The sequence below is a fragment of the Aulonocara stuartgranti genome (genome assembly GCF_965226115.1).
Source record: "Aulonocara stuartgranti genome assembly, chromosome: 14".
Lineage (NCBI taxonomy): Eukaryota > Metazoa > Chordata > Actinopteri > Cichliformes > Cichlidae > Aulonocara > Aulonocara stuartgranti.
This window is the reverse complement of record NC_138950.1, coordinates 16,777,245-16,803,789: the sequence shown is the minus strand read 5'-3', so window position 1 is coordinate 16,803,789 and position 26,545 is coordinate 16,777,245. Positions and strand designations below refer to the sequence as shown.

The following is a 26,545-nucleotide window of genomic DNA, read 5'->3' as shown; positions in this document are numbered from 1 at the left end:
CAGTTTCTTTGTGTCCTGGTTTGATTTCTTCTTCTCCCATAGAGATGTCTCATGTCACATCATCTGCACAATTCTTGAGAGTTGCCCATCATTTTGGATGTGATACAACCAACAATCAACAGGAAAAAAAATGCCAGTTGCTTCCAGGCAAAGCTGGTTGTGGGGCTTATTACTGCGCGGTTGCTAGCAGCCACCTCTAGTTTGGATGGAAGACATCGACTTGTCTGCAAAGCAGTGCTGACTACTTGCCAAGAGGTAGTAAAAAGCTGTGCCTCAGCACTTTCACTAAAGCTCAGAGAGCAGCTGGCAATTGCAAATTACAGGTAACTGTGTCAGTCTGCTAGAAACCAAGGAGGCTTCTACCAAGTGGTTGGAGAATGCACAGTTTGGGGTCTCTGACTGGTCTCTCTCTGTAACTGGGACGTTAGCAATTGATTGGTACCACTCACCAACTGGTAGCTTATCCCTCCACTGTCACCATGATCGTCATGTCTCTAAAAGGGCTAATAAATTAATGTCATGGTTGCGTGTGCGTAAAACCTCATCATCGCTGTTTGTTTGTTTTCTGAGAAGAAGACCTCAGTGAGTCTGGTGCACCTGCAGCAGGACTTGTGTGACATCAAGAGTCAGTGAGCAACACAAAGGTCGTGGTATGATTAACGTATATGGTCACCTCAGGTACACAGGTGTGGCTGTGAGCACAGCCTGCTACGGTAAGAAACACTTTGCTTAACCATAAAAACTAAGTAAATCCATCTATCAGCACCTGAAATATCATTAGCATGTTATATCTGTACAACACAAAACAAATTAGGTTACATCTGTACAAAAAAAGAAGTGTGAAAATGTCATTTTGTGGTTATAAAAGCCATTATGAGGAAGGTATATTTGTTATTACATTTCACCGTGTCAGGGATATAGGAAGATCGGAGGGTAATTAGAGTCTTTTGTTGTGTTACACATTTTTCACAGCCTGTTAACAAGTGAAACTGTAGACCACAAAAAGTGTAAATCCACTGGTGTTAATACTGGATTTTATTAAGATGTCAGCAGATCACAGAGCTGTAGTTTTTCATTTAGTTCTTCACTAGATGGAAAATTATTGTGGCTGTCAGAAATTCGTAAAATCTCAAACTGAGGCAAACCAAACAGATGATAGATTGTGAGAGCAGCACCGTAATCCCCAGCTGTGCTATTTTTTTCTTAACCTTAGGAAAGCTGTTTAATATTTACCTACAGAAATGAGAGTGGTATTGATCATAGCTCTAGTTCTTGGCACGAAAACGCACCGGCATATTTCCAAACATGCCTTTCACATAAGGAGCTTGTAAGCTAGAAAACAAATACCAGACAAGGCCGGAGCTTTATTCAGAAACCAACAGCTGGGTCTCCCGGAGACTTGTTATACAATAATCATATCAGTTTAGAAAGAAATCTCAGAGGCAGTTTATGAAGAAGTCAATGTAACCCTGACAAGTAGAGTCCCCTGACAGCATTTGCATGAAGGAGCACTGGGGCCAGGCGGCGGTTGTTGTTTCCAGGCTAAAATTCACCGGTTCCAGCATCCCCTTCCTTTAGCTTTCCAGATGTGACCCCTCCAGATGTTACTCATTTCACCTAGCCTTATTTTAAGCAGATATTCTTGGCAGCTTGTCATGTCTTACCTCAGTATTAACAAGGCAGAGCAGCAGAGAGACAGAGAGAAAGGAGGGTAAGAAATATGTTGGACAGGCACAGAAGATGAACCTCGAGGTTATTCCAAGAACATGTTTGACACTTAATAGTATATTTTCAGTCCAGCTCTGAGCTGCTTTGCAACCTCAGCCAAGGGAATTGATGCCTTTACTAGGCAGTCTTTTATCTGAGGAAAGAAAGATGCCAAAAGGCTCATAACATTTTATGAGATGATATTTCATTGTATAACAACATGTAAGTGCTTCTGCCGAGGTTATGCAGACTATGATCACGCAGCAACAGGGTGAAAAAGGCTGGGGGGAGCCTTTTATATGGAAGAAATGCTCAACATCTCATGTCTGTATAGAACTTAATTTTTACAACAGTACTTTTTGTGTGTGTCAAAGAAGGCCATTATAACAAAAATACATTAACAAAAAAAAGGTATGAGGAATCTGATAAATCAGATATCCAGTTATGCAAAAGTTTGCAACATCCTCCACAACTACTAACAAAAGCATCCAAATTAGACGATCCTCTTAAAGGGCAACTCGTCTTTGTCTCTCGCGCAGTGCTGGAGTTTGAACAGGCTGAAGGCGTTTGGTTTTGAGGGCAGTGAAAGACAGCGGGTCTGAAACGCTGCCAAATCCAGATCCCTCAGAGGTTTCTGTGTAAAACAATAAAGATTAAAAAACAGCTATCAGCGAGAAAATGCTCATCTATAAACACTGCTTAACAGGAATCATTTGATATTTTAGGATCCCTCATCTAAACTGCTCTCTGGAGCAATTAGAAGAGAAGACTGACACCGTTCTCATGTAGGCTGTGATACAAATTGGACACCAGAATGGAGAAAATGGAGGTTTTATTACACTAACTAACATAAAAATATAAGTGAATTGGAAAACAATAAGCATACATTAGAGTGTGATGAGCTCTAAGAAAGGTGGGGGAGTGCGTGACCAGCCACAGAGGAAAACTAAAGCACTTTTTAAAGCTAATTATTTAGCAACCAGGGATTGCAAATGGCTTACACTATCTGGACCTGGAGGACAATCCAGGTTGCTTGAAAACTGGTTAGTATCAAGAGAAAGTCCAGTGCATACCTCTTAATGTTTGTACCTAAAATTGTGTAAGTGAATGTGTAATTTTTCAGGATGTTTTGACCTCTCTCCCTGTTGTTTACCCGTACTTCCTCTTTGCCTTCATCCTAACTGGTCATGTTTCCCCCTGAGGCTGGTTCTGGGGTTCCTTCCTTTTAAAAGAGTTTTTCCTTCCCACTATCGCCAATTGCTTGCTTATAGGGGATCATCTGATTGGTGGGGATTTCCTCTCTAACACTCTAGGGTCTCGGTTCCAGTCTTTTCTCTATATTCAGCTAGTTGTGAGTGCAGGTGAGTGCAGCTTTAAACTTAAGGGGCAGACCTGGGAGCGGTATCAGTCTTTTCATCTTACTCCCCGCCTGAAAATGAATAAGTGTTTTTTCCACAAAATGTCAACTTGTTCCTTTAATGTAATAATTCTCCCGTCTGGCAGTTTTTCTCCTCACCATGAATGCCAATCATGTGCTCCAGGATCAGGACCCTCTCAGCCAGGATCTTCAGGGCCTCCCTGAGCTGCTGCACGGCTTCGCCCTGAACAGCACCGGCATGTTTATTTAGGATAGTTTTTCAAATGAGGTCAGGAGGAGGAAAAAAAAAACACCCTCTCGCCTCTTACCTCGTTCAAGCCTTCTCCTGGCTCTCCTTTTGGCCCGGGTGCTCCCTGTGAGCAGAGAGTGAAATAATGTTGTTATCTATGTGTGAGTGTGTGTGTATTTTATGCAGCAGAATAATTTTCTACTTACAGGTAGGCCCTGCTCGCCTGTGGCACCCGGGGGTCCCTGGCAAAGGAAATGAAGAGAGAGAGAGAAAAAAAAAACACGTAAGATTCCTGCATTTTTATCCCCTCACTAATCTGCCTCTTCACCCGATATCCAGTCTTAAATCAAGCTAGTAAAGGAAGGGGATCAGGTTTAAAGGCAGAGGCCCAGTAGAGAGCTGACTGCAGAGGGGACCTGACATGGCTGCCCTGATTAGTGAGGCCTGGCCTTGGATGAGAGAGAGAGCGAGAGAGAGAGAGAGAAGAGGATTAGTTACGGCTTGGAGTGAGTCTTTGAAGAAAAGCTCGTTCACCTTTAATGTGTTTAAGATTGCATGACAGCGAAGGCCACTTACAAAACGTAGAACAAAAAGCATTTTGATAGCTCATCAGCAACAAATATGCTCAGCCAGCCCGATAATCCAATAATGAGGATGATTTTTTTTAAAGCAGCCTCACCCGCTCCCCTGGATCTCCTTTAGGGCCGGGACTGCCGGGCTTGCCTGGGAGGCCCTCCTTGCCCTCGTGTCAGACAAAGAGAAGGACACGGATTAGCGATGCCAGTCATACATAACTGTTTACTTTGTGCAGCAGTCTCAGTGATAGACACTCACATTTTGTCCCGGCAGACCTGGTATCCCTGCACGTCCTCTCTCTCCTGGTGCACCTGCAGAGTTGTTCACAAATGCATTCACGTTGAGCTAAACTGATGAATGGCAAATATTTAATCTGGGCTCAGAGTGTAAAAACTTAACGCAGTCAATATTAGGATTATATTGTCCTGTGAGAGGGATTCACCAGAGTTTAAAATAGATGCATAATTAACCATCTTTTCTTTTTCTCCTTTTTACCCCCGAGTACAAGTCGCACTTAGACATTTTGTATCAGTGTTTTAAAACTGCAGTATGTCTTGCTTATACTCCAGAGCTATTACGGGATTGTTTTCATTATGAAGTGTTACAACAATTACTTTTTGTCTCTGCAGCTGAAGAAGTATTTAGAAGTATTTACCTCTACAATGTAAAAATGCTCAGTTTGAATCATTCTATAACCTAACATTACAAATACAGTGTTGTCAAAAAGTATTTGCACGCTTCCTGATTTTTTTAGGGCTTTTTTTTGTGATGCAGGTTTAATATTGGCCAGTGATACTCTGAATAAATAAAACATGATGGTTTTTAAATTATGATTTCATTTATTAAAGTGGGAAAAAATATCCGAACACACCTGGCCCTATGGGAAAAAGTTACTACCCTGCCTTGTTAAATCATAAATTGACTGTGATTAACCACATTTTTGGAAAGCTGAGATCAACTTTACTAGCCACACCCAGAAGTGATTGCTCCCAGACCTGTTAAATTAAGAAATCACTTAAACAGAACCTGTCTGACAAAGTGAAGAAGGATAAAAAACCTCAGACACTAGCACGTTATGCCACGCCCATTAAACCTCAAGAATTGCTGAGTCATTGACGTCTATCAGTCTGGAAAGAGTCCCGAAGCCACGTCTAAGGTTTTGGGAATCCAGTCAACCACAATGAGAACCATTCACATTCATCCACAAATGGAGAAAATAGTGGTGAAGCTTCCAAGGAGTGGTCGACCTACCAAAATTACTCCAACAGCCCATCGGCGACTCATCCAAGAGGTCACAAAAGACCCCAGAGCAAGATCTAAACATCTGCAGGCATCACTTGCATCAGTTCAGGTCAGAGTTCATATGATAAGAAAGTGATTGGACAAAAATGGCATTTATGGGAGAGTTCCAAGTTACAATACTTAAAAAAAATCACCATCTCAAATTTGCCAAAAAACATCTTGATCATCCCTGAGAAAATATTGTGTGTACTGATGAGACAAAAGCTAGCTTTTTGTTTTTTTCTGGCATAAAACTAACACAGCATTTCATAAAAAGAACATCATAGGTTTAGTTGGCAATTTTTTCACATAGGGAAAACTGAATGAAAAGAATGAAATCCTCATAGAAAAACTGCATTTTATATTTACTTGTTTAATATTAGAAAGTACACTCAAAATATGTATAGATATGTATTATTGTCTCATGCACTGATAATTCATAACAAGTTTAACGGTTTAAACGGTGACAATTGAAAGATCCCTGATTTGATACCAGGAGGAGACACAAATCCTTTGTGGGTTGAGTCACAAAAAGAGCTTCCGGTGTAAAAATCTGCAGAATCAAACATGTGGAGCTGCCCGCTTTGTGAATCAAGGAACGGCCAAAAGAAGCTTTACAAGTACATGTAAATCTTACTTCAGTAAAACACAGGAGTAAATGGACTCAGTCAGTTTCCACCACTGATTCTATCCACGCTCGGATCCAGTGATGGGATCCAGTCAAAGGTTAATGTAAGAAAACATTTCATATTTTAGGTGCAACACCATCAAAAACAAAAAAAGAAAGATTTGCTTTAGTTGTACTAATCTGTGCTGAGCTTTTTCTGAGAATGTGCTGAGAATGTAAACAATGAAGGTTTGGATAACATTCAGTTTTTTTGGTCTTCATTAGGCCAGACAGGAAATTGAGGGAAATGACATTCAGAAAACAGCCCGGGGCGGACTCAAACCCATGACGCTACAGCAATGATGCGTCGCCTGCTCACCCAGGCCTGCTATAGTTGTGCCTGGGTGATATGTGTTTGCACTGAAGGACTGAGGGCAAAAAACAGCTTTTATTCATACCTGAGGGGCCGACTGGACCGGGAGGACCAGCTATGACCTGAGGTTCCTGGAGAACGGCATGGATGGGGTTCTCTTCTGCAAGGGAAAACAAAACAGATTAGAAAACGTGAACATCTGATCTACTGAGCATCCGAAACAACAAGAGGTGAGTTCACCGCAGCTTATCATTTGGAGTGTTTTTTTTGTTTTTATAATAAATCATCTACTAATATGCAGCCATGCAAATATTTACACCGTCAGCAAAGTAGAAATGTTAATAAAGTCCTTTAAATTTTCCTCTAGATTGTGGCCCATTTCCCGTTTACTTAAAATTTAACTGTTTTTGTATAAATACCGTCATTAATCAACGCTGTGAATAATCTACTGAAGTGACTCACCGGCTGCAACACACTGACCAGTCAGTTACTCTGAAAAATTGCCAAAGTTTCCATGACTGCAGTGCTGGTGCTTGCCAGAAGTTTTGTGGTTATTAGAGCTACAAAGACAGCAATGTTGGTGTGAAGTAGGCTTCATTCAGTGGCAACTATAAAGCGTGTCCCCGCAATTTGGACACTGGAGCAAATTTATTATAAAAACAGATACACCCTCACAGTTACAAGTTTATTACACTTTTATTTAGACATAAAAAGTGTAAATGCAAAGGCCAAGTCAACTATTCTTAACCTGACAGGCCATGCTTTTCAGTTACTGAAGACAAACCTGAAGGCAGATAGTCCAACAAACAAGCAGCAACTTAAGGTGTTTGCACTAAAGTCCTGCAGTGCAAACAGCATTTGGTGACGTCCATGGGTTCCAGACTTGAGGTACTCATTGACTGCGAAGGATTTCTATTTTTCAAATAATCTTTATAAATTACAATTATTTTAGTTCAATCACATCTCGACTCTTTGATTTAAAATCTACTGTGATGCTATAAGGAGGGAAAAACTACAAAAATTGAGTCACTGTCCATATACTTACAAAAGTACCTGCAGATTTAGAAAGAGCCTAAAGATACCAGATCTGCCTCCAGGTTTTATTTGCTGTGTTCTGAGCATTTCAAACACGTCTTAAAAAATATATTTGTATTTACAGTATATCGTCCAGTTGTTGAATACATGTACCGCTACCCTGCTGGAGAATCAAAAAGCCTATATGTCGTGTGATAGGATGTTTAATTCAAACCTACACAAGAGTTAAAACATCAGGGGGTCTCCAGCCAGACGGTAGAGTTTCCCCAGCAGTCAGCAGCTGGAATACATCCTGTGAGCCATTGATGGACATGAACAGCTGGTTGATCTCAAAGAGGTCCCATTTAACGGAGTAATAAATGCCTGGACATGATCTGTCTTCATAGAAAGCAAGCACGAGGTGGAAGTCATGTCTTGTTCTCGACATGTTGGATATTTTAAAGTACACTTGTAAGTATAAATTTTGTTTGAAACCACGCCACACTTCCTCACCACTTCAACATATGTTCAGCGTCAGTCTTCCCCCGTGTTGAGACAGCACTGTTACATTATGGCTGCAGTCCACTGTAAGGCTCTAGATGGAGCAGATTTCCCTCTGGAACTAATTTTCTAATGCTACAGTCTCCTTGAGCCTGGCTGCCTCCCTAAGAAACTCCACATGAGTGGCAGACTATCTCCTCCCTTGTTCAAAGCCAGCCCAGCTTTTGGCTCGGGGCCGTGGCCAGTTCCCCCAAAACACAGACTGTTGTGCTGACAGCTAACAAATTAGGTCTGATTTACAGCCAGTTGGCCCCCCTCAGCTTACATGGTCCCACAGACCCAAATCTACATAGTTCCAGACCCGCAGACACAGTCCCGGGCTCAGAAAGGCAGACAAAGCCAAAAGCCTAATCAGAGCCAGCAGTCCTCGTGAGGTAATGATTATACCATGGATTCCTACTGCCTCCCTGTGGTCAAAGTGAAGTGTTCAACAGCAGAGAAGTAATGTTTTCATATATGTATTGCGCTTCTATTGCCTATTTGTTAAAAGATATGATCACTTAAATGTTGCAAATGATAAAAAAAAGCAATGCTTTCATGTTAACATCCAATACCAAAGCTTCACCCTTGCATGTGTCGATCTGTGCAGCGAATGTACAAATGCATGACTTTGTACTAAACTGGAAACAAAGAATGAAAAATGAGTCGGTGTATTTTATAATCAAGAGTCTTTTTAAAACTCCCAAGCCTAATCTTGTGATTTAGATGAACGCTTTCCAACTGTGTTAAACGAGGTTGCAGTAAACAGTGGCTCTGCAGCAGCAAACACACACGGAAACAATTAAAATAAATCTATGCCAGCCCTGCTGGGGAAGAGAAACAATACTCTCTCCGTTGCAAGTTTGGGTCTTTTTCTAAAAACGGCCTCTGTGCTTCCACCTGTTTCCCCTTTAAACTATTTTCCACGTAGAGAAACCGGTGTGACCAGGGTTCATGTTCTGCCTGACAAGAACATGAGATATGTGAGCATGAAGCACATGACCCGGTGCAGGATGAACTGCAGAAATGGACTTGAGGTAATGGCACCAATTCAGACCGTCCAAAAACTTAATGCTCGAATGGTTTTACAATAGTTCTCGGGTCATAATTCATCCATATGGGTAAGCTCTACTATCATGCTCTCATTTGAGCCCATCTGGGAGAATTTAGCTCTAAGTTACTGTGAAATAGCACATTTGACTTGGAATCGCCTACCTTGATGGTCCACGTGAAAAACGTCGCCCCGGTTTCTGACAGGAAACGGACTCGGTTCTGAAGGACCCGGAGGACCTGGTGGGCCAGGGGGGCCGGGTCGACCGATCTCTCCAGGAAAACCTCTTTCTCCCTTTGGTCCTGAGCATCAAGGAAAAATAAGCGAGCTCAGCTTTAAACAAGAACGAGTTAAATTTTTAATAAAACAGCTCAATAGCAATAATTTCCCAAACCATGTTTAAATGATCAGACTGACTGCTAAATGTTTTTGCTTTTTTACCAACAGGTCCAGAACTGCCTGGAGACCCTGGTAGACCTGGAAGTCCTGTAGAACCTGGAGGCCCTGGAGGTCCCATTGGCCCTGGAGGCCCTCTGTTTCCTGATGCTCCTAAATAGAGAGAGAGAAAGAGACGGTTATGAGTGAAAAGCAGAATTAAGTGATCATCTAACTCCACAAAGAACAATGGACAAAAAAAACCCTTATCAAAAACCTTGAGCACCATAATTCGTTCCATCTTCCATCTAATTCCTTTTCTGTCTGCAGCCAGATGGTTGCTGGCCAGAAAGTATAAATTTTATCACACCACGCTGCGTGTTTACTCCTCTCCATGGTATACACGCCAGATCAGATCACACCAGAACACATGCACAACACATGATAGAGAGAAAAAATAAAAAAAATAAAAAAAACACTGATTGCTCCGAGACAAATTTTCCACTTTTTGATTATTTTCATAATTGATTAATTGGTTTTACATTCACTTGATTCCCTGACTAATGTTTGGGAGGTAAAAATACCAGAAGAATGACTAACAGTATTTCCTATAAAGCCCAGAGTAGTATCTTCACACTGATTGGTTCATCAATTCAACGATCCAAAAACCAAGAGGTTTAGGAAGACAGTTTTCCCTTGAAATATGACAAAAATAGTGCACTTGAATGTGTTTTCACCTGGTGGTTGAGTGGGGCGGGATGTGTCCACCTCATTGTCCGTTGAGCCCCCCGGTAAACTACTGGCTGTGGGCAGAGCTGAGCATCCCTCTTCTAAGAGTGTGATCTGGAAACAGAGAGGCAGATGTTTGACACATCTGTTAAGCATCCACTGCAAACACTTACAGCGTTTTGCTGTCAGGATGGATGGATCTGACGGATTTTCTTTACCTTTTTTTCTATCGCATTTATTCTGCTGTTCATTTGATTGAAGCTGGTGCAGTTCATGCACTCTGTAAGAAAGAAAGACATATTTCCACATTACAGCAGACACACACGCTGCTTCTTCGCCATCTGTCTTTCCTTATTCTCTCCTCTCCGCCTTGTCTGTTTCATTCCTGTTTCTTTTTTTCATCCTGGCACCATCGGTAGCATCTCACACAGAGCAGGTCAGGCCAAGATACACAAGAACAATGCTCATCAAACCAGACCCGAGAATTTATTATGAATTCCTCCTTAAATCATGTCACTTGCTCAGGGAATAAATATTGTCAGGACTTCTCATGAAATTCTCGCTTGCATCGCAGCTCTGCGTGCTTCTGTCTGTCTGCCCACACTCACATCTTCCTCCAGATACCCAAACCATTTAAAGCAGCGCATGAAAACATATTGGCTTTAATTTATGTTTTCTTATCCCACGAAAAGCTAAACACACAAAGCCTGCAGCCAAAATCAACATCTAGTGCCAAATAAATCAGATTCACCCTGCCACTGAGCTCCAGTGTTTTTCAGAGGCTGAGGCAGTGTCACCCACTCGGTTTATTTTAGAGTACACATTTCTTCTGCTCTAAACACTCACGACACTGCATGTGTATTAACTCGCAGTGAGCTTGTTTGGCCACTTGGAGGCGCTGGAGAGAAACGACAATTCATCATGTGGACAAAGTGTTTAGCTTTTAAATCATGTGGTGAAAATGTTCTACCACAGAAACAGAGAAACATCCTTCATTTGTCGTATTTGTGTCGGCTTGTTGAACTGAAGTTTACTGTTCACTCTCTGTTTAGCTCTGATTTTGGTCTCCACCACCTCTTAACAGAAAGCTCCAGCTCTTTAGCTGCTGAACGGTCCACGGTGTTCAGCATCTATGGTCTCTAACTGACTCTGTCTGCTGTTTGGTGCTGAAGAATAAAGACTCCGGACTCATTGTAGAAGTGGAGCAGGGCAAAAATCATCACTTTTTTCATATGTTTTCTGTAAATCTGTTGCAGCATTTTCTTAAAAATTGAGTTAGATTGTATTTTATACTCAAATCTTGCGCTGGGGTTATTTTTGAAACAGGTGGAGTAATGAAACAGACTTAAAACCTGGTGTATCATACCACTCGTCCTGTGACAGGTGGCCACCCTCACGACCCTGGTGCTGAATTGGATACGAAGACAACTGGATGGATGGATGGATGGATGGATGGATGGATGGATGGATGGATGGATGGACGGACAGTATCTTAACATTTATTCTAAAATAAATCAATGAAGTCTGGAATTTATAAATTTGGAGTGAAATCTCCAAGCTAGATATTAACCAGTTGAAAGCCTACTAGGAGTAACCTGTGAAGCTGTTTTCTGAGCATGTGCATCAGAACTTAGCGAGGGTGGTCACTGCCTATGCAGGTACCCTTTGAAAAACCCAGAAACTAAACACCTTTATTATTTATATTAACATGTCAGTCTTTATGGGGGAAAGAGTCACGGCTGTGTTTGTGGTTTAGGTTTCCTCTCACTGGGCTGTTGATGACTTATCCCAAAACAATGATTTAGTAACAAAGTGTGGCTCCACAGTCTAGTGGTTTACACATTCACGTAACATTTGTAACATTCCCAGTTTAAGACCAGTTGGAGACACAAATCTCTGAGAGGTTTGTTTCATAGAAATCTGCCAGATCAGTAACGTAGATTAATAACTTAAGCACAGATTAACTACTACTTCCTGATTCAGTATAGTGACTTTTAACTGGTAATGTATTGCAGATTATTTTCTTTTGTAACTTTGGTTTTTATACCGATATGTAACGAATTATAGTTGAACTGGCGACCTTATGATAAAAAGACCTTCTTACTACCTGAGCCACCAGCACAAATACCCATTTGAGTTCATGGTTTACAATATAAGACGTCCCCCGTGATGGTTACAGATTTGGCGGATAGTAATTGAAAGATTTTTGAGAGGGTTTTGCGTAATGTCTTAAATTGGACAGAAATTATTAAAATGCCAAAGCTGTGGTTTGAGGCTCAAAAAGCCTGTTGGATCTCTAGTAGGCAGAGGTACAAAACGATACCCTGGAACTAAGTGTCCAAGCAGGAACAACAAAAAGACATTTTTATGTGCCATTGAATGACAAGATAATAATACTTGTCAATAAAAGTCAGTTTGGTAAGTTTTTCTGGCATCTTAGGTTATTTTCTTTTTGCCGTCTTAACCTGCAAAATATCTATGCGTATTTGCTTTACTGGTTTTGGCTTTGGTTACCTTCAGTCTATTTTGGTCCTCTTTCTCACACACAGGTTGCACCATTTTAGCCACCACTAAACCACAGATAGGCTTACTTATACATTTTCTGGATGTGCAGCAATTTTGGATACACTACGTTAGCTTTGATGCAAAAAAACCCAGAACAACATAGTTTCAAAGAAAAGCCCTGCATTTGTTTTAAATCCAAGCCTTCCTTGAGCCCACGGCTCATAGGAAGTGTGGAATGTCAGCTGTCAGTCCTGCAGATGGGACCCACCCACATTGTGGTCATAGCAGGGATACCTATAACGAGGAGCAACTGGTGCTCATAAAATAGCCAATGCAACAACAAAAATGACCCAAACGAGCTCTGGTCTGCCCGCAGCACGCGGAGTGCTAATGGCAGCCGCTGAGGTTTGCGCTTTACTAAAATAGGACACGGCGAGCGCCTAAAGATCATCTGTGAGTCCACAGTTGCGTACGCCCAGTCCTGCGCCGTGTCAAACAGTGTGGGTGAGGTTTCTTAATGCTTCATTTCAACATCTTGAGTTTTACCCTGGAGTGTAGCCACAGACGGAAACAACAATCAACAGTTAAACCCAAAACGCATTCCTCAAAATGTATCAACCAAAATACTGAAAGCTGCTCAACCGCTGACCCCACATGAGCTGTTTGTTGTGACTCAAAGCACTGAGGTTTCTTCAGAGACTCTAAGGACATGAAAGAAGAACACAACAGTGAGACTGTGGGCAATCATGGGCTCCACAATATAAGGACTGATGAGATGATATGCCTTCATCTCCCCCCATAGTTACTCATCATCAGCCCAGAGGAAGTCTCCACCCTCTGACACTCTTCCTCTATTAGACAGTACATCAGTCTGTGATGCATTCCAGGAGCTAATCAGTGATGATGTGTCAACATTTAGTTTTCAGCCAAACTAGAGCTCATCTCTGTCTGGAAATGGGTCAGAGCGTTCACATTTTAGTCTCTCAAAAGCTATACCATGGATTGGCACAGAAACATGCACAAAAAAATTGAGGTTTCCTTTAGTGCCACAGCAAAGCCGACAGTTTCATGTCACCTAGAAGCAGAAAGAAGGATTTCTGAATGAACCTATTGTGCACAAAGGGTCAGTAAACACCTGCTGCCGATCCTCTGTTCAAAGGGATAGTTAACACTTCAAACAGAAGCGCTAGTAAATCCAACAAACAACCACAAAGACATGCAAGATAATGGAAAAGAGACTCAGAATGTCTAGAAAGAGCAGCAGGTGACACAAAGTGAGTTAGAAACTTACAAAAAGAGCTATAATTAATGCAAATTGAGTGCAATAGGCAGGTGTAACAACCACAAATGAGAGGCAAGCAAAATGAACACCAAGAGATATAAAACCTCTGTAAAGCATAGAAGTCGTTTGATATACAAAGAGGGTTACAGAGTTATTTTTGTGCACATTTTCATTTATATGTGATATTTACATGTCTACATATCTGAATGTTTACGCAGGCACTTTCAAAGCAGTAATAACTGCGTGTCAAATCTGCCAAGTTGGTTTTCCTGAATTTACCTGAGATTTCCTGGCTTCTGATTGGTTAGTGAGGACACATGGGGCTGAAGTGTGCTGAGAGTAAAGTTATCTGTCTCCATCTTGCTGTTTATAATCGTTTAGAGACATTTAGAACCACGTGACGAACCCTCGTGTTACACTGTTGTAGGTAAAATGGTTGTAAGGGCCCAGATTTGAAATAATAAACAAAAATTGGCGATGACTATTCAGAGAGGCCACGTGAATAAAATAATAAAAACAAGAGTGCTGAAAAAGATGAAAACTTAAGCATTTGTGTGCATACAAAACTGAGTAAAATAAACTGAAATTAAACAGTCTTTGGTATTAGTCTTAGTTGGATTGGCAAAATCTGTCATCCCAGCGTGCATCAGGAGGCTTTGAAGCATGTGTTCAATGAGACCAGGAGGTCTGCATGACACGAAAAGCTTAACATGCACCCACACAGGTCGCCTTGAAGCTGACATTTGGTCACTAAGCACATTCCAGGCTCCAGTTGCCTAGGTAACCCTTACTACCCTGTCACATATATATGGTAAAATGGTCTGGTACTCGTATAATGCTTTCCTACTTTATTTAAGCACTCGGTGCATGTTTTTACTACAACCCCCGTCCATTCACACTACTTTATTCTATGTCTAAAGGCTTTTAACCAAACATTCACACACCTACATCCCAAACATATGACATGTAGACTACAGAAGCTAGCTAGGTATTGAACTATGAAGAGCTAAAGCGCTCAACCTACTGAGCCACAGCTGCCTGATTGCTAACATCCTGCGCTCTCATGGACACTTTAGTCACCAGCAAGTTGAAATTACTGGTATTCAGCAGCTTCAAGCAACTACGGGTGAAGTGAGCTAGACCTGAGCTGGACTTTTCTCACCTTCCAGGTGAGAAAACGACTACCAATGAGAGTGCAGGATATCATTGATTGACACATGACCTGTTGTAAATATGTGTTGCCTAGGCAACTGGACCTTGGAATGTGGAAAGCGACCAGGAGTCCGTTTCATAACGATGCACGTCAGCAAATCGCTTACAGCTACCAGGTCACATGTCAGTCACTGATGTCCTGCACTCTCATAGGTCGTTCCATCAGTCGTTCACCTTGAAGCTGAGAAATCTTGGGATTTATTTACCCTCTTGTAACCTGTGGTGTTCTCATCCATAGTTGCTTGAGGTTGCAGACTTTTTATGGTCACAGTCCAATAGAGCAACTTTGGGATGCGGTGGAACCAGAGAATGTCATCATGGATTTGCAGGCAACAAATATACAGCATCTGTGATGCGATCATGTCAGTGTGGACGAAAATCTCTCAGGACTGTTTCCAGCACCTTGGTAGAATCTATGGCACGAAGACTTGATCAACTTCTGAAGGTAAAAGAGGGCCCATCATGGGGCTAGCATGGTGTCTAATAAAGTGGCCAGTGAGGGTAGATTTGCTCAACATTATATCAGGCCTCTGTGAACTAATTGCATGACACTTGTGTCCTGTCAGCTGCTGCAGGAATGAGTGTCTCTGCCTCGCCCAGTATGGCCTTAAAAGCTCCATTCTTCACTGCTAATGAGCTAACATGTCCAGTATTTATCTCGCCTCCATCTAGGACCAGAAATAAACCAGCCACATCTCATTATGTTATAAACACTCACCACAGGAAACACCAGAACTAAGTCAATTTACCATAAATGTAAACCAGAAGAAGAAATTTTTTTTTCTTGCTGTTCCCGAAAGGTGGTGGGCGGGATTTCTGTTTCTAGAGTTGGAATTTAATTACGTTGGTTTCAGAAAACCAAACTTCCGCTGTGATCGAGCTGATGTTTAGAGCGGGGACCGCAGCTATAGAGTCTGTTTGGATCCATAATTACACTATGGCAACACAAGCCGAGGTTATTTTTCTTGGACCGCGCTCGCTCGTGGGAAAGATTCGGGATCATGTTGTCTTTTGTGAGGAGAAAAAACAAACTGAGAAAACAGGGAACTTTCCTGCACCAAAGACAAGAGGGAGTTTGAGTCTAAGCAGTTTTTCCATGGATTCAGATGCTACATCCTATCAGATATTATTGGGAATTCACGATGGAATTAAAAGAGCACATTTTTTAGCAACATACATTACCTAATTACCTTAAAGTCACACAAAAATACACCATGAAAGTGAATTGCATAAACATAAATAACATGTTGTGGAAGCAAACCTGTCGTTGGTCTTATGCGATAAGATCAGCTGTTAAGTCTGGCACTGAGAAGTGAGAGACGAGGAGGCTGACTTCGCAGCATCAAACCTTCCCGCCCCAGGACGAGATCTGAGTGTAAATAGGTTCATATACTCTCGGGAGATAAAGAATGAAAACAAGAAACCTACAACTGGTTTAATGAATCATCCCCATTGTTTGATCTGCGGTGCAAGACAGCGCAGGATATTTTGGCAATCATGGAAGTCAAACTGCGGGCATAGCATGTGTTGAGACAGCTACATTTCCTACATTAGACATGGATATAGATCAAAGACAAATCTCCTTCTTGCAGGTTCTCTTTTTTCTTTTGGACAAACACCTACAGAGACAACCTCAACCACAAAACAAACCATGACGCACACAGCTGGGGACGGTCATTTTCACCGCCACTAAATGTTAGTTCTGTCTGCATGTGTGGGGAGTGCAGAGTGGGGATACGCCGAAACATCTTCCTGGAGCATCTTAAGACTCTCATCACCAAGAAAAACAGACAACTGTGCACGCAGGCTGTGTGTTTGTGTATGTGTGCGTTTGTGCAGACCACAGACAGCCTCTGGCTGCGTCCCAGAGGCCTGTTGTGTGTCGGACCCAGCCAGCAAGTGGTCAGCAATTGCTGGCATGAAGAACAGCTGGCACAGAACACACACACCCACACACACACAGACACACACTCGCCCAGCCGCAAGCTCTCACTCACTAAATCACACACCCACTTTGACGGCGGTGGCTGGTGGATGGTGAATGGGGCTGTTTTTGGAAAATCTAGATGCCTCGCAGTCCACAGTGGGACCATTTAGCATTTTTCGTTGTGATGCCAGCTGACAGGCCACACACCATTTCTATAAACCATAAAAACTATGAGAGTACAGATACTTGGCGTCTGGTCCACGGTGCCGTTATTGCACGTAGAAGGAGATGTTGTGATGGCGAAATAATGGACCTTAAAACCACAATGATGAGCTGGTATTTATCTGACATTCTCCCTCTCGAAATGCTACTACTCAGCAGGCATACGCATCAAAATGAATCTCTTCAAATCTGAGAAAACAACCCATTTTTTTCAGTGATTTCCCTCGCGCTGTCAGGACGCATCCGCCGCCATCCCATCATCGTGCCGCATCGCCCGGCTCGTCAGCCAACGCAGCACACACTGCTGCGCCGCCGCTGAGATGTTGGAGACGGATGAGCCTGCTGGTGCACAGAGACAAAGCCATCGTCGTCCTATGAGATGACGCTGCTCAGAGAAATGATCGCAGAGTGATCGGTTGAAACGAGACGGACATTTCTGAGGTTCAAATGTTGCTTCTTTAAGAGCTAATGAACAGGAGGAAAGGGTGGAAACAGAGAAAGAGGTGACAGGTTATAGCAGAAGCACTGTAAGATGGATGGAACTATAAAATAAAGACAAAAACAATTAATCTACTTATTTACAACCTGGACAGGTTGTTAGTCCATCGCAGTAAAGACGGACGTGCTTGACAGAAACGATGTCCATTGTTGGACGGACTCTTCATGAAATCTGGTGCAAATGTTCACGGTCACAGCAGAAGGATGTATTCTAATGACTTTCTCGGGGAGTTCATTCCTGTTTGGTCTGAAACATCTCTCTGTGATATTTCACAGAGACATTTATGTCCCTCTAAGGATCAACTGTAACACCTTTGTAAAGACTTTTCATTTACTGCCATCATTATGTTCAATAATTGGGTTAATAAAACAAAAGCCTACAAAAAAAATGGCAGCTTATCAGCCTCAGCTGCACTTTCTGTCTGCCTTGTGAATGCTTACATCCTCACACAGTCCAGTCGAATGGTGAGTGCGGTAAACAAACAGAGAGCTGGCTGTGCTCGTTGGGTGGTCGGATGCCTTCAGAAACTACCTCCCCATCACCTTTCTGGGTGGAGTGGACTTCTTTTCTTCTCAAAAGGAGAAAGTTAAAGTCTGAACTTCTATTTGTTTACACACACCGCCTCAGGAAAGCCACCAGCATCTTAAGGACCCTGCACACTCATGCCAGAGTCTATTTGAACTGCTCCCATCTGGTAAAGCTACAGAGCCTTTCATGCACGGACCTCGAGGCTCAGAGGCAGTTTTACTACAAGAGCTACAAACGCACTTAATCAGTCCATCAAGAGGCCCCCATAGACCTGTTTTAACTATAATTATAACTACCTCATTGCAAGCTTTGCTCTGCAACCGTTACCTGAGCCATTTTATGAATCATTTGCACCATGTATTTATGTTTTCATGGTTTTATGTCGCATATTTTAGAGTTTTTGCTGTAATGTTTTTTTATTATCTTTACAGAGAGACTGTGTGTTGGAGTAGCTGCAGACTGAATCGCTTTGTACTCGTGCACCATTCAGTTCAACTGATCTCAGTCTTTTCATTCATTTACATTCATCAGTGGGTCTGAGCTGAACTGTTTCTATTACTGCTCAGGTGAAACCACAGAGACGGTGTAACAGAAGAGTATCATCTGCGCGCTAACTCTCCACCACATTGGGCAGTTGGCACTGATTTGCAAGTGGTTTTGGGTGTGTGTGTCTATATGTTTGTGTTTGTGTGTTTCACAATTGCTGTGAGCCAATGGCTGTGTTTGGGCTGGGTTAATTGAAGGCAGGTGTGTTTGACTGTGCTTCCACTGCACACTGCAACACTTGAGTCAGACTTTGCTGTGTCTCAGTGGAGGTCAGAGCCTGATAAGGCAAAGCTGGCTTGCTCAGGCTGGAGTGATTCTCGGTCTGCGCCATACAGAGTTTCTGGGTTTAAGAGGAGAACCTCTGACACCCGTGGAAGTGGTCGGCCTTTAGAGAGGGCAGACGACCTGTAGCAGTGCTGGCGTTGGCCTCTGTCCCTTTTGCAAGTTGGACACTGGACTGATTTTCCCTCTTTAACTTTTTTAAGTCATGTCCCTTTCCCCTTCAATTCTCCCTTGATGACACACCTAGAATCTGTGTGTTACAACATCTTTTGAAGTCGAGGGTAGACCTCACTTGTTAAGCAGTATTGGATCCCCTCGCTCTCTTTCTCTTTTTACCAGAAGCTCTTAATTTCTGATGAGCAGCATGTCATACAAGCCCCTTCGTTCTGAGCGTAACCTGATCCAGTGAGCAAATGTGTTTGCTTCCAACAAAACCGTAAAACAAATCTGCAGTTTACACCAAATCTCAGATATGGAAACCATGACTGTGGAAACGTTTCAAGGAGCCTTTTTAGGACCTTGGGAACTTTACCTGCACAGCTCTCAATAAACAGATGTGTGGAGCTGCAGACAGATAGAGGGACATATGTTAAGATATCACTGAAAGGCAGGAAGAGCCGCTGATAAGAAGAGGACATGAATGAAAAACTGCAGAAGGAGCATGAACAGAGCATCATCCATCAGACAGATCAGACCAGGAGCAGGAACAGCGACGCTATCCCATAGCTCCCTGCAAGTCGAAGGGCACCCTCTGACCTATATTTCAGTGCAACCTGAAATGTAACAGAGACATCAGTCAAGTCCTCACTCTGCAGAGGCTGCAGTCTAGGGCAGCACATGTGGGACACGGTTCTGTTTTATCGCTTTACTCCAAGGAGAGGAAAGCAGGAGATCTAAAGGACATAGGAAGTCAGATAAGTGGAAAGCGGTAAGGAATAAGAAGATAAAGAGCCCAGCGGTGGCAAGAAAAAGAGAGGGCAAAGGAGCAAAGGCCTGCACGGCGATGACAGCGGATGATAAAATGGAAAAAATCTGACGCTATTTCTGAATGATATTTAATATTGCTGGTGTTCAAGATAATCCCTCCAAAAAAGCATTTTAACACACTTCCTCCTCATCTAGCTGCAGAGGGGAAACAGTGACTTTAGCAACTTTATGGCTGCAGCGTTAACAAGTTAACACATTTGACATCCGGAGCTGTCAGACACCTTTTCACCACGTTAATGAAATTCATCGTTAACTTTGCTTCAAAAAAAGTGAACACCCCCCCCTTTTTTCCCCCCTTTTCCTGAGCTTTTTCACAGGATCAAAGGTCACCGCTCTCATCAGCACAGGGCCTGTCTCTAATTCCTTTAGGATTATGTTCCCCATACATAGAGGAAACCCCAAATCCTTGCAGTAAATATGATCATGTGTGCAGATAGGTGCCGGGGTGCCGCTGTGACAGAGTGGAGGGGAGGGGGCAAGGAAATTACGAACACATTTCTCCTAAATGTGTTCCATGCCGTCATGTGTTAGCATAACTCTGCTGAAAAGCAGCGTTTAAATCTTGAGATGCACGGTACACAGCCAGCACAAACCAGGCTGTCAAAAATATTGACGGGTCAGGGTGTCAGCGCGGCGAGAAAACACCCATTTTCCATTAGCAAACGCACAAAAATCCAGACTCTGACACCAGCTTGGCCCTAGAGTTTGGCTGCAAGCTTCAGGATTGTTTTCAGTCTTAAAAGGTTGTCACAGAGAGATATATACAAAAACAAAGTGTTTAGAGGTAAAATGATGTTAAAGATCTTGGTGATATAATCAAGCTTAGGGTCCAAAATACAAAAACGCTCAGTTTAGTTTCACACGAGAGAAAGAAAATCAGCAAATTTCCAATCAAGGGGTGAAAGTCTGTGGTGCTCTGCATTTATTTTGCTTAAAATGTTGATTTAATAAGCAGTAAATTGTCAAACTGCTTATTATTCTGTCTATCAACTGAGCATGTAACTCCAAAGCTTCTATTTGTTCTGTTGTCGGCGAATGAATGATATCGCCTTAAATAGAATGTGATCAAGCATAAAACAGCTCCACTCACAGCAGCTCCAAGTCATCTTCATTAATGACTCTGAGATTATTTGATAAAGAGTGATGATTAAAGACAGTAAGGTATTAATTTAATGCGGAAAATGATTCAGGATATCGAAAAAGGAAACAACTAGAGAAACAAGCATCTTTACATCTTCGTCTGCCTTAATTTGACTCTCGCCTTCTCTAGGTCCTCTGTCTGTACATCTCTGAGGGCCTCGGGTGCCTCTGAAGTCGAGCCAGAACTCCATCAAACCAAAACCAGAGTTGATGTCATCTTCATTGGTTAAAGCTGTCCTCTTTCCTCTCAATAAAACAGCTGGCTCTGTGCCCCAACGGAGTTTTCTGATACACGGGGCTTCATGTTCAGTGTCGCCCAAGTGACTTACAGACTCAAAGATGAGTGCTCGGACTCCTATCATCAGCCAAAATGGTCTGCAGTTAAACGAGCATGGTGATATTTTGGAAAATGTGCTTTTTTTGCTTCCTTGCCAACAGTAACATGAGACCACTGATACCATATCTTACATCTGTGACACGAAGATGGTTAACCTAGGGTAACATAAAGCCTGGAAGCAGTGTAAATAGCTAACCTATCTAGTGAATCTGCATACCTGATCCTCTAATTCTTGTTACATCTTGCTTATATGAGCCCCAAAACAACATCAACAAAATGCAAAAACAAAACGCGTCATAACTTATGCAACATAACTACTTCTCACGTCAGGAGTTCTCGAACATGACGCGCGACTTGCTGTCAGACATTCAGCAACTCAAAACTGTTGTGTAAATTACATTACAAGAACAGCAACTGGAAAGCAGAGATGGCATTCCTACACTTACTCCAGCATCTTATTTATGTCTTATTTGCTGGCTGGAGAACAAGTTGTGACATTTGACACACTGATTGGAGAGACAGTAAATTTCGTCTGTGTCTCAAACACTCGAGCGCAACCAAAGAGGTCAACAGCAGTATGCAAGTGTCTCAAGTTACCCTCATTTCTTTATAGTTTTCTTACAAAGAGCTAGACTTTCTTGTCATCTTTTAAAGCGGTCTTGAGCATTAGTTCTTCAGACTGTAGACATTGATTACTTTTTCCTCATTTTCAGTCCTTGTACTTCACCAAGAACCAATTTTAAATCTTTAGGCTCTTTGTTACTGGCAGCAAAAACATCATTTGTTCCCATTTCTTTAGTTGAATCCACAAAAAATGCCAAAGATAACACAGTTTGACAGAAACAAAATAGTATTTTTTCACCAATACGGTGATTTTAAAAGAACTATTGATTGAAAACTTGGCATGTCTCAGCATGGTGTGCAGCGTGAAACAGTGGGAAGGAGGAGGATAAAAAGAAGGATGAAAGAAGAAGCGTCAGGTCTGAAAAACTAAAAATATGTACAGCAGATGAACACTATCTGAAAGTTATGTTCTTGAGAAATAGGAAAACAAAATCCGGTGAAGATCTGACACAAGACTTGAGAGATGACCCATCTGCTGTTCAGTGAAGCCTCATCAGGAATGACTGCAGTAGAATAGTGGCTGTCAAGAAGCCATTCATATTAAAGGAAACAGAGGGAAGAGGCTGAGGGATGAAACACTACGCAAGAAATGGACTGAAAATCAGTAGCAACAGGTAACTTTCGCTTGAAGTTGTTAGGATGTACGGAGGTGGGCAGGAGTGACATACAGCGGTGAATGTCTACAGACATCTGTAAAGTATGGTGGACGCTCTGTCATCAGCCAGTGATGTCAGTTAATCAGAATGGATCCAGATCAGATTTTGGTCCACCATGAAACACCATCTGGAAAGCTTCTAATTGGCTATGGTTTCATTTTTCTGCTGCGTGACAATGATCCCAAACACATTGCCGGTGGAGTAAAATCATCCCTGGATAGAAAAACAAGCAAACAAGCACCATCAGTCACAGATTGGTCTCCTCAGTACCCACACCTCAGCATTATTGAAGGAGTGCAGAACAGAACAACAGGCAGTCACCATCTAACAGAGAGCTCTGAACGTCCTCTAAGAAGCCTGGAGAACTATTCCCGAAGACTGCTTGCAGAAATGATAAGAAAGCTTATCTAAACGAGTTCAGTCTGTGTTGAAAAACAAAGGTGGTCGTACCAAATTCATGACGCCAAGAGCCATAAAAAAGCTAGATTGATTAATTAGCTTTCCAAAACTATTTGTTTGTTACAGATAATAGCAGCTATTTCATGTACGTCCCAGAAATGCTGCAAGAAAAAGCATAAATGTGATTTTCCTGTCACTGCTAACAGCCGTGCTTCCTGACCTTTCCACTGCTCCTCGCAGCTATGCTTTCTGAGGTAAGGCGGGTGTAAAACTATATGAGGAGAAGTCTTTGTTTCAGAGGTGTAGCCTGATCCTAACATGGTCACGTATGTTACAAGGACCTTAAGGAGGAGTGTCATGCTCCTTAATCTCAGTGGGGCCACTTTCTCGCAGAGTGGCCTCTCTGGTCCGCTGCTGTCTGGGCAGCTGGATTATGGGAAAGATACTCTTCTCTTCTCTTCTCTTCTCTTCTCTTCTCTTCTCTTCTCTTCTCTTCTCTTCTCTTCTCTTCTCTCCTTCTCTTCTCTTTCAGCACCCTGACTCCCACACACCGACCCCCGCCAGCTCTCCCTCCACTCCTCAGTGTGAAACAGACTGTCAGTGACATCAGCCCCTGCCTTTCAGGTCTCCTCGCCGAGTCCAACCTGGCCCTCTGTCTCACCATATGGAGGTGATTTTCTCGCTGCTCCGTAGCCATTAGAAAGTGCAAATACATTTCAGCAAACGTTAAATAAACAGTCCGATTACTTCTTCACACTCCTGCAACCATTTTGGTCTCAAGTGAACCAGAATCTCTGGCATCGCAGACTCGGTGGATACAGCTAATCTTAAAGCCTTTTTCCAGAGGATTTCTAATCATTTCTGTGTTTATTCCACTTGTACGAAAATGTGTTTTTGTGGAAATCTTGCCCATCCAAGGGCAACAATGAATAATCCTGCAAAATGGAACAAGGTGGGGGTAATTATGACCAATAAGCGACATGCTCTTTGAGGTAATTGTTAATCTTGGACTAATTTTGACAGGCTGTGCCAGCTCCCCATAATATTTACCAAGCTGGTGGATGTACTTAATAATTTCATTCAAAATCTGTTCAAATGAGTGTGCATTTTAAAACAGTTGTGTCTCAGCCAGTGCAGCTTCAGACTTTCTTTGAAACACTTCATGTCAAATGCACCAGACCTCCTTTCATTCACTGTTTCTTTAGGCTGACTACAGTGACTTGCCTCTGGTTGAAGATTTTGGTCTTTACTGGGCCTGGAGTCTGCGGTCTGTGGCATTCTGGAGCAGCGCTGCCCATAATCGAGACACCCACTTTACAAGCTGCCCTGCTGGACCTTCCTCTGACCTTTTTTCATTAATTCTTCTGACTTTATTAGCTCTGAGGATATTCAGGGAGACAGCTGCCTCTGCTGCTGACTACAGTTAAAAGAGTAACATAAGTGTGTGTGTGTGTGTGTGTGTGTGTGTGTGTATGGTAGTGAGACAGAAAAGACACACAAGGAGAGAGAATGTGATTCTAATCCTCCTTCCAGGCACTGAAGCGTCTTGAATGCATGGCTGTAAAAATGTTTTTAAAAAAGGAAAAAAGTACAAAACCAGAGTGTACAGGATCTCTTTCAACCGTTGATTTCCTGCTGTCCCAGTTCCCCAAAGCAACCCAACACAGGCTTTCAGTCTTAATTCAAAGCAACTCTACAATTGTATCAAGACTGCCGCACAATATGGCACACGGGATTAGCGACCTACCCGACTACACCAGCAAACATATAAAAGAGAAACTGATGTGGGTAAAGCTGCATGGTTCTGCTAAAAAGATGCAGATGGGTCCAGGCATAACACATGGCCTTTGTTTCAGTCCCTGGGAAAATTAGTCTCAGATAAAATCCTACAGCTCCTCGAGTCCAAGTCTAAGCAAGGCTGCATCATGCAAAAGAAAGAAAGGAAGAAACTCACCTTCACGACACTCTTCTCCCACAAATCCTGGACAGCATCTCCACTCCAGTGCAGTGACTTGCTTGTAGGTAGTCCTGAATGACGGTCTGATCACAGTCCTGTAGCTGGAACAGACACTCTCTGACTTTATGGACACGTGATGCACAAACACACATACAACATGAAGTATTTTGCTTTCTGGTATAACCCCAACCCCAATGGAGGTGGTGGTGGTGGTGGTGGGGGGGAATTATAAAGAACCAAAGAGCCTTGCAAGCTTTGAATTAGGAATACAATTACGCATAATTCCCTTTGCAACCTTGTACCTCTCAGAGAGGTTCAGTGCCTTTTTCAGTGGAAACTCTTCATTTCACTGTGCGGGTGGTGCTTCAGTCATACATACATAATATGTGTGCAGAACTTTAACTTTCAGACAATTATTTCTGCTGTTTTGCATTAACAGTATCACTTTATTTGAAGATCCTCTTCTGGCAGACATTCTCAGCCAGATTAGGGATGAAAGTGTTTCACCAAAGATGCTCCATGCCTAAATTTGCCTGAAGCCACTTATTCACTAAATCTGCCCCAGCCACCAGGCAGCACCTCCCACGTTCATGATTTATTGTAAAAAGCAAAGTTGCATCTGCATCACAGACCAGTGAAGAATCTGACTTGACTGGAGTCAAAAGTATACCTGATGACTTTGGAGCAGGGTCCGGGCCACCGGCAGTTCTGAAACACTCTCTGCACTGTGGTTTCAGTCCCATTGTGCACCTGACAAGACACTGTTTTGAAAACAGTGTACTGACACCAGTTCCTAAAAGACGGAATAAAAGAGATGTTATCGTGATTAATACCGAGAGAGAGAAATAGAGCGAGAGAGAGCAATGATCTAGCACTAGATCCGTTTTGTTTTCACAATAAATTTCGTTAAATCGTTACAACCCCTCCAGTGTGTGCGCACCTGAGTTGGGTTCGGGATCCAGTACCCGGCGGTCCCGTGACGCCACTCTGTTCCGATTTGATGCGCTGCCGCTGCAAAGTGATGCCCGGGAAGTGATAAACAAAGCCCGTTCCCAGCGATGGACAGACTAAACTTATCCACATGCAGAACACGCAGAGAAAAGAAAGAGGCATCATTGTTTGATTTATCCCGGAAAGAGATATCCGCGGTTTTCAAGTAAATCCCGAAGTTATAAATCCCCTTTGGTCGAAGTTCTACTGAAGCGGAATGGAGGAGGAAGAAGAAAAAGAAAAGCTATGGAAATCCCACTGAAACCATTAACGAGTTGGTCATCCCTTCTCCACGACGAGAAAACAACCGGCCTCCCACTCAAGAGCCCGAAATGAATGGCACACAACCTCTTCCTTTAGAATAATTTGCGTATCTGACGTTTGACATGGTGCCGAGGACCGAGGAGTCAAATATCCAGTGTGCGTAAAAAGCGCGCCGAGTGTGAGGGCTGGAGACGGAGTGCGTAAAAGCGCATCTGGTCTCGATTGAAAACCACGAGCTCTGTCTTCATATAAGATAATGTGAACGATATGGCCACAAGTGATTAGCCAGCGCTAACGCATTTCTTATGGGCTTGTGTTATGTCTTTAG

The 26,545-nt window shown here is 42.6% G+C and overlaps 1 protein-coding gene and 1 long non-coding RNA gene across 3 annotated transcripts; one reads left to right on the top strand and one right to left on the bottom strand.

The window, feature by feature from the left end:
* Positions 1–1,333: 1,333 nt before the first annotated feature.
* Positions 1,334–26,422, bottom strand: col26a1 (collagen, type XXVI, alpha 1). 2 transcript variants are annotated; one of them, XM_082501739.1, is made up of 14 exons: positions 25,904–26,422; positions 25,634–25,756; positions 24,961–25,058; positions 10,079–10,140; positions 9,869–9,974; positions 9,198–9,305; positions 8,921–9,058; positions 6,237–6,311; positions 4,149–4,201; positions 3,994–4,056; positions 3,521–3,556; positions 3,394–3,438; positions 3,224–3,308; positions 1,334–2,341 (listed from the first exon to the last, which is right to left on the bottom strand). In XM_082501739.1, the coding sequence occupies exons 1-14, from the start codon at positions 26,077–26,079 to the stop codon at positions 2,214–2,216; spliced, it is 1,296 nt and encodes a 431-aa protein (XP_082357865.1). In that variant the 5' UTR covers positions 26,080–26,422; the 3' UTR covers positions 1,334–2,213. The 2 variants fall into 2 exon arrangements, with proteins under 2 accessions (XP_082357865.1, XP_082357864.1); XM_082501738.1 differs by having other exon boundaries at positions 24,961–25,064; positions 25,904–26,420.
* Positions 2,382–6,115, top strand: LOC309687064. The gene is made up of 3 exons (XR_014270615.1): positions 2,382–2,750; positions 3,523–3,597; positions 6,064–6,115. It is a non-coding gene; the product is annotated as an uncharacterized lncRNA (long non-coding RNA).
* Positions 26,423–26,545: the final 123 nt, after the last annotated feature.

Excerpts from the sequence above, each read along its gene's own strand:
- col26a1 (XM_082501738.1), bottom strand. The coding sequence starts at position 26,079 with ATGATGCCTCTTTCTTTTCTCTGCGTGTTCTGCATGTGGATAAGTTTA. Across the intron at positions 25,065-25,633 it reads CCCTGCTCCAAAGTCATCAG|CTACAGGACTGTGATCAGAC; the intron begins GTATACTTTTGA and ends TGTCTGTTCCAG. Across the intron at positions 3,439-3,520 it reads CAGGCGAGCAGGGCCTACCT|GGAGCACCCGGGCCAAAAGG; the intron begins GTAAGTAGAAAA and ends CTCTGCTCACAG.